Below are 12,797 nucleotides of genomic sequence, written 5' to 3' on the forward strand. Positions count from 1 at the left end.
GCTCGATATTTTTATTTTCTATTGTTATAATATGACTCATCCATATTAATGTTGATTCTTGAGCCCCATGCTATATTGTTCACACTTCAAAGGTCCAACCTCCGGGGGAGTGTAGTTTATTTGTATGTCCACATTGGTTGAGAGAGAAATATTATCATTATACATAATGTTGAACAATCTTTACCTCATGAACTAAACATTTGAAGATTAAATCGAACGTAATGTCCATTTTATGTATTAAAGACCAAACAAAAACTACATCTGTTGCAAGATTACAAAATGGACTAGATCTACTTCACACTCTTTAACTCTGATACGTGCGATGATATAAGCAAGGAGTATAAATGGTAGGATAAAATAATCTCAATATTAGCTAATACCTCAAAACGATAAAATTTGGGATTATCTTTATCACACGTACCAAACGACCATTTATATTCCTGCATTTGGAGACACACCTATGGTCCAGCCAACATAATGCACTTGGTTTTTTATTTCCAAGAAAGAGAATCTTAACATGGTTTACATCATATACAGTGAGGGTTACAAAGGTGTAAAAATTAGAAGAAAAAAAAAAACTAACATGTTGGAGCAAACAAAGGCTAAATTATCTCCTCAACAGATTATAGGCAGGTAAATCTTTTACACTGGAAGTATCTTCAAGAGCGAGCTCACGTTCTAGCTGCACTCTCGTGGCCTTCAAAACCTCCTACGAAAAGGAAAGTGAAAGGAGAATATGTGTTGGTAGAGGTAAATATATGAAAAGAATCCAATGGAATAGTTTAGTGTTACCAACATTAAATTCCATATATGATGCTCGTTTTGCTAGCCATTGTGCATCGAGCATTTCAAAGGCAATACAAAAGATGTTGTCAAACGCCATGTCATCTTCGCTGAGTAGTTCTAGAAAGCGGATACCTGCAAGGGTGCTAGGTGTCCCTGCCACTCAAAAAAGAGGACGGCGACTTATCAATAGAATCTTTACTTATTCATCAAAAGGGAACATGCAAGAACTTGTTACATAAGAAGAGGAAAGTTAAAGATGGAGGATTTTTCTAACATTCATGCGGAGCAGATCGAGGACAGAAATGATACATGAGACATTGAGACCAACTTATTGTTCCTATTGTCATTAGAAAGAACGATGATACTAGAGAATATGATTACACATTAGATTTTCAGAATAACCAGTTCAGGACGATTTAATCACAACATTTGATTTATTTGAAAGGATGTATTGGAAGCTGTTGAATGTTTAAATATTCACCATATATTTCTCAGCCAAAAACATGAAAGACACTAACTTCTAACTGAACTTTCCGTACCTGATTGAAGATCAAACATTTGGACCAACATAAACGATATATTGATGCCAGCTACAGCAAATGGATACTCCCACTCAGATCTGTTTCCGTTTCTTTTGTGCAACAAGTTCCGGAAAGATTCCTGTAATAGAGCAGGCGATGAGGGAAACACTATTAATGAAAAATTTACTTCCCTGCTCTACCAGACACGAGAGCATTGGTCTCAAGAGAACTCAATTATGCTTTTCTAAAAAGCTATATATATCAAGCTCCATGAAACACAAAAACAATCGCCCAAATATCAAATATATTGCTCAGCTGGAATCCACCCAGTCCATGCTGGAGCACTGTTACAGTTGAGGGCAAATACAAGACGATTTTCTTATGGCAAGGGTATGAATGGCTCAAATTATAACAGTAGGATAAAACTAAGTTGCGTACAATAGAGGGGTAAATTCCCAATACAATTACAATCATCTAGTTTATTTGTACCAAATAGGCTTCAAAGCATGTAAGGTGGGAGGAAGGTAAATAATATGATGTACAAACCGGGTATGTCTTGGCAAAGAAGATAAGGTTCTCCAATGATATGAATCCTCCACCCCTGGAATTTACGCTCATAATTTTAGTATAAGAACGACAGCAAAACAAAAATGTGAATCAAATATACACTTCCTCATATACCTGAAGTCTGTTGAAGGGTCAGATCCTTGCCAACCCATTTCTTTCCAAAGCTCAGATTTAAGAGATGGGAGCTGCCTATCGGGATAAGATAACCTCCATAGTTGCCTAAGAGCATCCTGGCACCAAATTTGGATTTTTAGTTCTTCACAAACATATAAAACAATGAGGCACACATACAAGAGACTATTATCTTGCAAGATAAGTTTAAGAGACATAATTATCTCCTTCTCAAAAAGAAAAATTATATGTGATCAATTAAAGAATGCAGCTTGAAGTCTCCTTTCTATTTTCTCATCACGAGTCCAAACTAAGGTTGCTTGATCTCAAAAAACCATAGTAAGTCATGATATCTTCTCATAGCAAACCAACCATCTAAAGAGTGAAGCTCTAAAAGGCTAGTATGGAACCTTAAATAACTTTGAAACAAGGAGCTTTCAGACTAATAAACTTGAACTGTCCATTGATCAGAACCATACAGCATTAACTACACAAGTCAATTTCTCATTCCTGTAATTGCTGCAAACTCTTCCAGTGCTAAAGAAAACCAAAAAAAATAAACATCTAACAAAAACACGGGGTAAAGTTTACATACTTGATGATCTGAGGAAGAACCATCAAAAGGGATCGCTAGCCTTTGCTTGAGATGTTTGAGCCTTGCTTCCTGCAATCAAATGTCAACGATTCAATGACAGGAATGATTGGAATTATGTATCAATAGATGACACACAATTAGGCTGTAAGGGAGATAGGTTGATGAGTTTAATGGATTTGATTCTTTTTGGATGGGGATATAAGTGATGGACATGACAATACAAACACAAATAAAATATCACAAGGTAAACCACAAAATTTTCATGTGTCAAACCCCTGCAGACTCCAACAAAAAGAATGGATTTGAAAAGCTCTAGGCAACATTTTAGCAGAGATAGTTAATATCATATATCTGCAAATGAAAGGAAATCAAAGTTCAGACATTTTGCTCTTGAATCCTCATGTATTACCTGTAAAGGGCTAAGTAAAGGAGGTAAAAGATTTGCTGTTGATCCAGCTTGAGTTGAGGCAAAAGGAAAAATCCGGCCAAGAAGTGACCCAGACACAAAGACAATATTTGCTGCAAGACCAAAGGATAATGGATCAGAAAATTTGAAGTCATTAAATTTTTTTTGAGAAAGGTAACATAAAAGTCATTAAAATTGTATATAACAGATTTGAGAAAGTTTGGGAAGTGCCTATAACAGATTTGAGAATCCTCATAGACATTCTTCCTTTTGAGGTTTAGTATATGGAGAAAGAGCGCAGATGCTAAAACTTGAAGAAAGGCATTTCACCTAGCCTACCATCATCGCTCTCTTCCACCTCAAGGAACCTGCATATCCCCCTAAATTAGCCTGTTCTCCTTTTCTATTTCCCTAAGGCCCCCGAACCATTTCTTAACCTAGGATTTGTAACAACTAACAAGGTACCAAAAGTCACAAAAAGGTCTAATCATCTACCTACTCTTACTGCTTTCTGCACCATTCGACTTCTTCAGTGTTTCTTCTCCTACTCTAACCTAACCTCTCACATGATGCTTTCTGTTCTACTCATACAGCTTCGGTCGTTAATCCATAAGGGAAGAAAAATACACAATGTTGTGATGCCCTATCTTTTAAGTAGTTTTAGGTGTGTGTAAGTAATTGCATTGCATAGCATGCACATTGCACAAAGAGCATAATATCAAATTACAAGCAAACGGTGTAATTGCATTGCACAACATGCACAAAGAGCATAACATCAAAAGTACAGACAAACGAAATCACACCTAACCATTGTGCCCATTGAGAAATCAGATGAGAAAATAGCAGCGTCCAGTGCAGACGTTCCCGCCTTCGCCCTTCATCCAACACTTCTTCAAGCGTACTTACCTACAATTCAAAGAATTCCCATTTCATAATCTCATCCAAATCTTCTCTATCAAAGCACAAACTCCCAAAAGCACAGACTTTTAACAAAATAACTCAAAATATCATCAACAAAAGCCTCAAAAAGCAAAATAAATCCCAACCCATTTCACAATCCAATCCAAATCTTCTCTATCAAAGCACATAATCCCAAAAACACAACCTTTTAGCAACATAACTCAAAAGATCATCAACAAGAAGCCTAAAAAAGCAAAACAAATTCCAACCCATTTCACAATCCAATCCAATTTTTCTCATTCACAGCACAAAACCCCAACAAGGGCAACTTTTAGCAATATAATTCAACATATTATCAACAGAAAAAAAAACAGAAATTCACCTGATCACTGTCATCATATTTCTGGTACCCAAGTAAAGGCTCATTCAAACCATCATCAGAGCCCAAAGAATCAAAATGCTCATTCTTTTTGCCACCAACATCCCCATGATGAAGCCTTCTCCTCAAAGTTGATGTCATGAGTATATATATTCAAGAACTCAAAACCCCACTTCGAATTCTTCAACTGAAACCCAAAAAAATGGAGAAAAATCCCAAATTCTTGATGTATGGGATATTCAAAACCCCTAAAATTCAAGAAAACGACAAGAAAAACCTCTTATTTTGGACAATTTTGTGTTTTTTTTTACAGTATATATTTATATTAATTGCTATTTTATTTTTTATTATTATGTATATATTTATTATTTGTCTCTTTCTTAGGAATTAAGGGAGGAAATAGGTGATAAATATACGCCAATGAGAAAGCTTTAACAAGCTTGAACATTGGGTCAACTTTAATTTTAATAAATAATAATTAGTTTTTTTAAAATAGGAGTAATAGTTTTATGATTATATTTAAAAATAATTTAACTTTGAATTTTTTATTCTATCATAACTTTCTTTTCCTTAAGGGAGAATCAAGCAGTGGAAATATCTTGAATTAAACTTGAAGATCTAGTTATAGATCGGAATTCGAAAGTAAATATATCGTAAACATGATTTTTTTCTTCGTCTTTATTGGAGACTTCAATAAAAAATATAATTTACTTTTTTACTTGGTAAGCATTTGGCTATAGCCAAACTTCGATGGCATTTTCTTTATGACTTCTAATCATCTTTTTCACTTGAGAAATTCATATATTTATGTTTTTCTTTATTGTTGTCTAAAAAAAAATGTTACATTAATGATTTATACTCAAACAAATATTTAGATTCATAACTTCAAATTTTTTACTTTCAGAAGGCCTATCAAATATTACTACAAAAACTATAATCATATAAACATCTAAAAATTATCCTATTTATGAAGACTCGACTAAGAATATATTTTGATATGAATAAATGATTCCTAGCATCCCAACACAAATAATGTTTCTCGTTAACACACAATCAATTTGGAATATACATAATATATCACTCGTTGCACTAACTCAATTATGCGATAATTTATCTAGATATTGGCACGGATAGGATATGTTTTTTTTTTTTGGGCCATTGCAGGGTATTGAGAAAATATGGCCATTGCAAGCTTTAGTTTACCTTTTACATATCTTCAAAAACCTTCTTCTTGTTCTTGCAGATGCAGCAGCTCGTTTGAGAAGCCAATTTTTGCCTTTTCTTCTAATGGTATAGCCAACAAAGCTCTGCAGGAAATTCGAAATTCTGGAGTTATCGCTTGCCTTCGAGCCCAAAAGTAACTATTTTTGTTTAGTTTTTTTGATAATTAAAGCTAAGTTATGTGGAATCTGAACTGGGTTTACTCTGATTTTAGTAATAAATTTGTGTTAACCCAACTAATTCTTGGGTATGGTTAGTTAGTTAGTTACCATAAGCTTGTTATATTTATCCTTAGAACTCTGTTATTTCAGCTATATGCTCCCCATTTGGTGGCCATAGATGTTGAAGCTGAATCTTGAAAATTTGAGTTTTTGAAGTTGTGTTTGAACATAGCGAAAAGATTTGAACTTTTGTGAGTGGAAGTCCCTACAAATCCTAAAACTGGTCTGCGCCCGTTTTTTGGGAACGTGGAAATATTTAAAGATTGGATTCTCAAAATTTGATCAAATTTTTCATGGTCAAATAGATACCTATGTGTTCACTTTTACTTGTCCTGGACTTTGCATGTCTTTTAAGAAATAATGATTAGTATGAGTATTTTAGTACAATACCTATATTAATGTATAGCCTTAGTTCGTGGAAAATGACTCGGGAATAAGTGATTAATGATGAGGGTAAAATAAGAAAAGATAATTATGTCTTTTTGATATGTTAAAAGTGAGAAGTAAACGTTAAAAATCTATTTTTGGATTACTGTACAAGTGGAAGTCTTTTTATTGTAGAGTGATTACATTTGTAACAGAGCATTTTTCTCTTTAAATTTGGATAAAGAGTTGTTCTGAAAAAGGCTTAGATTATTTAGGGAAGGAGAGCTTTTCACCATGCTATTATAGAGATTTAGTTCTCAATTGCAGATTGTTGTTTGTGGATATAAGCAAAGTTTATCTCGGAAACAAATAGTACTTTTTAGCATCACATTTTCCACTCCATATTTTTGGTCATTTCAAAATATCTTAAAAGACATGGAAATGTGAAGTTGCACCTTTCCATGTTGTTTAGTGCAGACCTGGCTAATCGAGCTGCACGTGCAGCATTGGATGGTGGAATTTCAGCTGTAAGTTTGAATCTATCTGATATACTTATCACCCCATCGTCCCAAGTTCACTGTCCACCTTTCCACCTTTTGAATGAATAGTTTATTCAGAGTATAAAGAGGTGTTCTGATAGTCTTTATCTTCCAACATTGCAGCTGGAAATTGTGATGTCCACTCCCGATGTTTTTGAGGTACTGTGAGACATGCAGTTGCTTACTCTTTCTCAGTCTGGAAAGCAGCAAACATTTGGCTAACTTATATGCTACTTTTCCTTTATGCAGGTGTTAAGAAACCTAGTACTTGATTATCCGGCAAAAACTTTTGGAGTAAGTATTCACTAGCTTCTTTAATTCACACTATTTTTAATTCAAAGAAAAGGAAGGGAAGAGAAAGAAAAATAGGAACTTGTTGCGTTCCCTCGTGGGGGAACTTCCCTTGTTGGATGTCTGCTGTAGCTCAATGGAAGTAGAAGAGGTTCATTTCCCTCATTTTTTTTCGAATTTCTTTTTTCTTGTTTGGGGATGAGGGCGGGGTTAAACTTGTTTTTTACTTCCCGAAGGAGGGAAATAAGTCTTTACACTTTCTTGGCTTTACCCTTCTACCATATCCTCTCTTTATCGCCCATCAAAATGTGGCGTAACTTCAATCTCATTATCCTCAATGTGTCTATTCTCGGTAGGTTTTCAGATCCTCTGTTATTGTATTCCGAAGTTTTTAGATTTTACCTTGGTTCAAGTGCAAACTTTAATTTCTTTAGTAGTTATTCTTTGTTTGTGATTTGCAAGACATTCTTTCTCGAGGCAATATATTTGTCTGTGGATAAGCAGGTGTGCCAACAGTAAGGGCATGCAAAACATCCTAATACCATAATTATCTAATTATCAAACTTTGTGTATTGTGGACTATGTGTAAAACATAATTAGGGCAGACTACCAATTGTAATTGTTTAACACACTTTCTCTATGTTTGCAGGTTGGAACAGTGTTACAGGCTAAAGATGCCAAAGATTCTATAAAGGCTGGAGCTAAGTTTCTTATGAGTCCTGCAACAGTTATGGTATGTGCTGGTGTTTCAATCTTATAGATCTTATGCCAAATCCAAATGTCTATTTAAGTGTGTATCTTATACAAATGAAATATCAGTTCCTGTTACCTGCGATATGTATATATAGTCGTGAATGCCTAAATGGTAGTTATATTTGTGACCATGGTGACTTCTTTACTTGATTCTTGCATGTTTTTCCTTTATCTCAGGATATTCTAGTTGGTGTCTCAGAGAGTGATGTTCTGTATATACCTGGGGTAATGACCCCCACGGAGGTATTGGACTATCTTGTCCTTCATTTCATCTTGTGATCTTAGAATGGAAAAGATATCAGGATTTTGCCTCCAAGGACTTGGGAAAGGGCAGAGCCCCTGCCAAGTTCTGTGTTTTTAATGCCCGTCTGTATCCCACAACTGGGGACAGGCATATTCTTGAATATCGACAAGATTTCATGTCATGAAAATATTCAGATTATAACAGCAAAAGAGAGTAATGCAATTGTTTTATAATCCTGCAGATATTATCTGCTTTCAGTGCTGGTGCCAGGATTGTCAAGGTGAGTCATGACTATTTTTGATCTTTCCCTTGCTCTATGGTTTACCACTATAGATTGCGGGATTTCTTGAATATGTTTGTTTTGTTGGAGAGAAGCTTGATAAACAATTGAGTTTGCGGTGATCCTTTTTACAACTTCCTTTTTTTTTTGGCTTTACATAGGTTTATCCCGTCTCTGCACTCGGTGGTGTTGGGTACATTTCAGCTCTGAAAAGGCCTTTTTCTCATATCCCTATGGTGGCATCACAAGGCATAACAATAGGTTGGTTATCTGAATAGAAATTTCTCGGTTATAGACCCATGTTTTAATTATTATCTCTTTCTTTTAGATTAGTCATCAGTCTACTTTCAAAATTATCATCTCAGGACATTTCAAGAAGTTGCCTTTCATTTAGAAGATGAATTGAAATATCTACTTCACCTGTTGGTAGTAATGAAATTCGGAATGTTTATGCTAAAATTTGATCTTCAATAAATTCTTATGGAGCATATGTTGATATTTGAAATGAATAATGCAATGTTTCTCTAATCCGTCATATCTCTCTTGCATATTTTACTTTTCCATAGCAGATTAACTATCTACTAGTACATTTTACGAGAAATGATGGATAGTTGTGCTTTAGTACAGATTTGATCGAGCAATACATTAGTCAGGGAGCATCAGCAGTTGTTCTATCAGATGCCATATTTGACAAAGAGGCAATGAGTCAACGGAATTTTGATAGAATATATCAACTTGCAAGCCATGCAACTTTGCAGGGTAAACAAGTTGTTGAAAGGTTAGAATGTTAGGTGCTGATGCATCTTTCGATTTGTTAAAACCTCATGGAACTGCAAGGGTTAATGAGAAGCGAGAAATCAGATTATGCCATCTGTCATCCTGCTTGAAGTTTGGTAAGCAATCATGTGCTTTTAACATTTAAAGTGACTTTCTATATATGCACTGAGCTTGTCCCGTGTTAAGTTATGTCTATTATCTTGCTTGTACGTTTCTAGAAAGATTAAGACCATGTCCCTCAAATGTAAAGAATAGAAGCCAAGGTTCACAATCGAATATGTCCACATCAAGTGATCAAAAATACACTTCCGTAACACTCAAATATGGAGCTAGACTGTCACGGACTTAGAGTCTTACTAAAGCTCTGTGCGGCACTTGACAACTTATTCACTAATCTTTCAAGATCTTGTAAGCTCAAGTAAGCCCAGAGTTTTGGAAGAAGACTTTATATTGCTTGGAAGATTGCTTACAACTTTCTTGGATGATTTACAAATGATAGCCCCTCTATTTATACTACTTCCTAGGGGGCTAAAGTGTAAATAAAAATGACTTTACAAGTTCCTAAACTATTTACACTTTGGTCCTATCTCTAGAATACTCTACACATTCTAGGATATTCTAAGGTTTTCTTGAAATATCTAAGGGCTTCTAGAGTTCTCTATAAACCTCTCCACAACTCTAGATTCTTCCGCCCTTATCCGGATGCAAAATTTAACTGTGAAGTGGCGGGACGTGACACAGACACCCTATACCTTTCATTTGAATGCTGCATCTCGCGTGTCTAAATTTCATTCTTAGTATAACCTTGACTTGTTATCGTGCAGGAAAAATTAACTGTGCTGGTTTCGGTAGGGAGAGTTTTACACCCTTAGTGAGCCTCAGAGTGAATCTAGATTAGTCGGAGCAGTGGACTTTGGATATTAGATGGTTAAACCGAAAACAAAAGCTATGTTGGTTAGTTCGTCTGTCTCCGATTTACAGTCAGTTGCAACATGTTGTGTATATGTCGCAAAGGGTGCTGACATGCCAGATTACAAGCAATTGCAGATTGCTAAATCAGTTGTTTTTTCATAAATTCATTGTTGTTTTTGTTTCACTATCCTATAATGTTGCTGCATTCATGTTGAATTCTCGAAAAATAATACATATTTTTAAAGAATCTGACAAGTATCCGTCAAATTTTTTAAAGAGTACGAATAACATAGCTTGTATTACCTTGTGATATTTGGAGATTAAAATTTTATAGCATTGTGAGGGTTAGTGATGCCAAATGCTTATTACATTAGATGTTTGCCCCAAATCATGTTATTTTAACCATAATTAATTGGTGTTTGAGTTGATAATTAATATATTTGACGATTAAACTCTTTTATGCTCTATACAGTACTTTCTTTGACTATATTAGATATGGAACCACAACACTAATTAACATCATATTAGTTTAAACAAATTCAGAATCAAAATAATCAAAGCGTTATACGAAAATTAATAATTGCACACAATAAATCAGACAATAACGAAAACAGTATAAAATATGAGTTGGTCAATTGACCTACATATAAAAAAGAAAAAAAATCTGGTAAAATCGTAACGATACCTAAGTTCTAGATTGTCATCTAAGGAGTTCACATATGGAAGAAGAGACGCGGAGTCAATAAGAAGAGTGATGTGGTTAACAATCAAAACACCTGTATGACGACTCTCCCAAGATTTCATGTAACAAATTTCTTCCAGGAACGGAAGCATAGCAGGAATACCTAATGTAGATGCAACGATGCTAAAAATTTGAGCAGTCATGTTCCTCACATCTTCATTAGAGTTGTCAATATCGTCCAGCATTACATAAATCATACTAGCTATACCAACTTCTTCACTAAGATGAGATATGATTTCTCTACCCTTAATACGAACATTGTTATCTTCATCAATTAACAAGGTTCAGTCAAAACGAGAATTTTTTTCACAAATCTGTTTTTGTTTGGTTCTGTAAACAAATTCAGAATACCAATAGTCTTCTTCATCGAAATCAACAACTGTTCCATCTTCTTCGTCTAATTGATCTTCTCAAATCAACTTTTACAAGGCAAAAATTTACTTTTATTGCTTAATTTATTAGAACTATCGTAAAAGTAATTTAAATCCCATTTAGGATTTGTTAATTTATTACTGCCATAAAAGTAATTTAAATCCTATTCTGTTTAGGATAATAATTTTTGTTAATTTATTACCATAAAAACTAATTTGAATACTACTCAATTTAGGATAGATTTGCCTATATCTTGAGGGTGACTTTTGTTCTTTTTATCTGATCAAAATCAATTTACGAAATTCTAAGAAAATTAAAATGGAGCAACAATTAGCTTCAGAGAGGAAGAAGATAGCTACTCTGAATTTGTCTACAGAGTCGGAGAAAAAGAAAATTGTGAAGAAAATTCTTGTTTTGACTGAACCTCTGTTAACTAATGAGTACTACAATGTTCGTATTGTAGGTACAGAAATCATATCTGATCTTAGCAAAGCTGTTGGTATTGATACTATGATTCATGCAACGCGTCTCAATATTGACAGTCCTAATGAATATATCAGGAATGCAACTGCTCGATCTTTTAGCATCGTTGCATCTGCATTAGGTATTCCTGCTATGCTTCCATTCCTGGAAGAAATTTGTTTTAACATGGAATCATGGGAGGCTCGTCATACAGGTGTTATGATTGTTTACCACATCACTCTTCTTATTGGTTCCGCGTCTCTTCTTCCATATTTGAGCTATTTGATGGAAATCATTGAACCTCGTCTTAAAGATGACAATCAGAAAGTCAGGGACATTACGACTGTTACCATGGATGGTCTTGCTAAAGCTGCTACACTATGGTATTGAGAGTTTCGTTACGATTTTGCCTGATTTTTTAAGAGGAATAGTTTGAAAGACGTTTTTATTTCTCATACATAACACAATAGTATATACAATATAGTTGTCGAACTTATAAACTTTTTAATTTTTCATATGTAAGTCAATTGACCAACTTATAAAGTTTTCATTATCGTATGATTTATTGCTGATTATTTCGATCCCAACAAAAAATCATTTGTACATAACTTACAAAAATTTCTGTATCCGTGAAATAGAAGGTTAATTACAACCACCATCCTAGAATAATATGTTTATTACTGAACTGGAGATTAACTATTTAAAGGCAAAACTACTATCTATGTATTATAAAATTATAATTCATAAATGTTAGTGTATGACTTTATAATATTATCAAAGAGGTATGGTGGGACAACTTCACTAATTGAGACGAATTTAGAATTTGAAATTTATAATATGGAAGACCAAAAACATTTGAATTGGTAGTTTTGTACCAGTTCAAATAGTTGAGGGGCATTTTTGGCCCTTCTCTGTTTTAAAAATACCCTCCACAAATCAATGGCAAGGAAGCGGAAAAAGATAATTGTGTCTTAACCATGCTAATACATCCATTTGCAATGGTTTGCCATATACTCCCTTAGTCCCAAAACAAGTTTCACCTTAGTAAATATCACGTCCATTAAGGAATCAATAAATACAATGTGTAGTTTACTAAACTAAAAGGGAAAATGCATAAGTACCCCTCAGTCTATGCCCAAAATTCATGAGACACGCCTAACCTTTATTAAGGTCCTATTACCCCCCGAACTTATTTTTTAATTAATTTTCTACTCCTTTTCGGCCAATGTGGCACTATCTTTGAAAAAATTGTCAACACGCGTTAGGCCCACAAGATAGTGCCACGTAGGCCGAAAAGGGGTAGAAAATTATATATAAAATAAGTTCGGGGGTAATAGAACCTTAATAAAGGT

General features: G+C 34.4%; 2 protein-coding genes and 1 long non-coding RNA gene across 6 annotated transcripts in view; 1 reads left to right on the top strand and 2 right to left on the bottom strand.

The window, feature by feature from the left end:
• The window catches only part of LOC125840965 (uncharacterized), a 229,332-nt gene that overhangs the window by 76,709 nt on the left and 139,826 nt on the right, over window positions 1–12,797 (bottom strand). The window lies entirely within an intron of this gene.
• LOC125840944 (uncharacterized) lies at window positions 499–4,565 on the bottom strand. Its single transcript, XM_049519928.1, has 9 exons — window positions 4,269–4,565; window positions 3,790–3,892; window positions 2,990–3,099; window positions 2,581–2,649; window positions 1,989–2,104; window positions 1,854–1,908; window positions 1,326–1,446; window positions 797–939; window positions 499–709 (listed from the first exon to the last, which is right to left on the bottom strand). The coding sequence occupies exons 1-9, from the start codon at window positions 4,404–4,406 to the stop codon at window positions 608–610; spliced, it is 957 nt and encodes a 318-aa protein (XP_049375885.1). The 5' UTR covers window positions 4,407–4,565; the 3' UTR covers window positions 499–607.
• LOC125840950 (uncharacterized) lies at window positions 5,424–9,073 on the top strand. Of its 2 annotated transcripts, none has more exons than XM_049519935.1 (9): window positions 5,424–5,622; window positions 6,546–6,600; window positions 6,736–6,771; window positions 6,862–6,906; window positions 7,553–7,636; window positions 7,834–7,899; window positions 8,142–8,180; window positions 8,342–8,441; window positions 8,808–9,073. In XM_049519935.1, exons 1-9 carry the CDS (start codon window positions 5,444–5,446, stop codon window positions 8,969–8,971), a joined length of 768 nt encoding a protein of 255 aa, XP_049375892.1. In that variant the 5' UTR covers window positions 5,424–5,443; the 3' UTR covers window positions 8,972–9,073. The 2 variants fall into 2 exon arrangements, with proteins under 2 accessions (XP_049375892.1, XP_049375893.1); XM_049519936.1 differs by having other exon boundaries at window positions 8,803–9,034.

This window comes from Solanum verrucosum, unplaced genomic scaffold, assembly GCF_900185275.1.
Source record: "Solanum verrucosum unplaced genomic scaffold, falcon-dt-bn FXZP01000196.1, whole genome shotgun sequence".
Taxonomy (NCBI): domain Eukaryota; kingdom Viridiplantae; phylum Streptophyta; class Magnoliopsida; order Solanales; family Solanaceae; genus Solanum; species Solanum verrucosum.

Coding starts and splice junctions, on each gene's coding strand:
- LOC125840944 (XM_049519928.1), bottom strand. CDS start 4,406: ATGACATCAACTTTGAGGAGAAGGCTTCATCATGGGGATGTTGGTGGC. Junction 940..1,325: donor AATGTTTGATCTTCAATCAG/GTACGGAAAGTT, acceptor TTTGAGTGGCAG/GGACACCTAGCACCCTTGCA. Junction 710..796: donor CATCATATATGGAATTTAAT/GTTGGTAACACT, acceptor TCCTTTTCGTAG/GAGGTTTTGAAGGCCACGAG.
- LOC125840950 (XM_049519935.1), top strand. CDS start 5,444: ATGGCCATTGCAAGCTTTAGTTTACCTTTTACATATCTTCAAAAACCT. Junction 6,907..7,552: donor ATCCGGCAAAAACTTTTGGA/GTAAGTATTCAC, acceptor CTATGTTTGCAG/GTTGGAACAGTGTTACAGGC. Junction 8,181..8,341: donor CTGGTGCCAGGATTGTCAAG/GTGAGTCATGAC, acceptor GGCTTTACATAG/GTTTATCCCGTCTCTGCACT.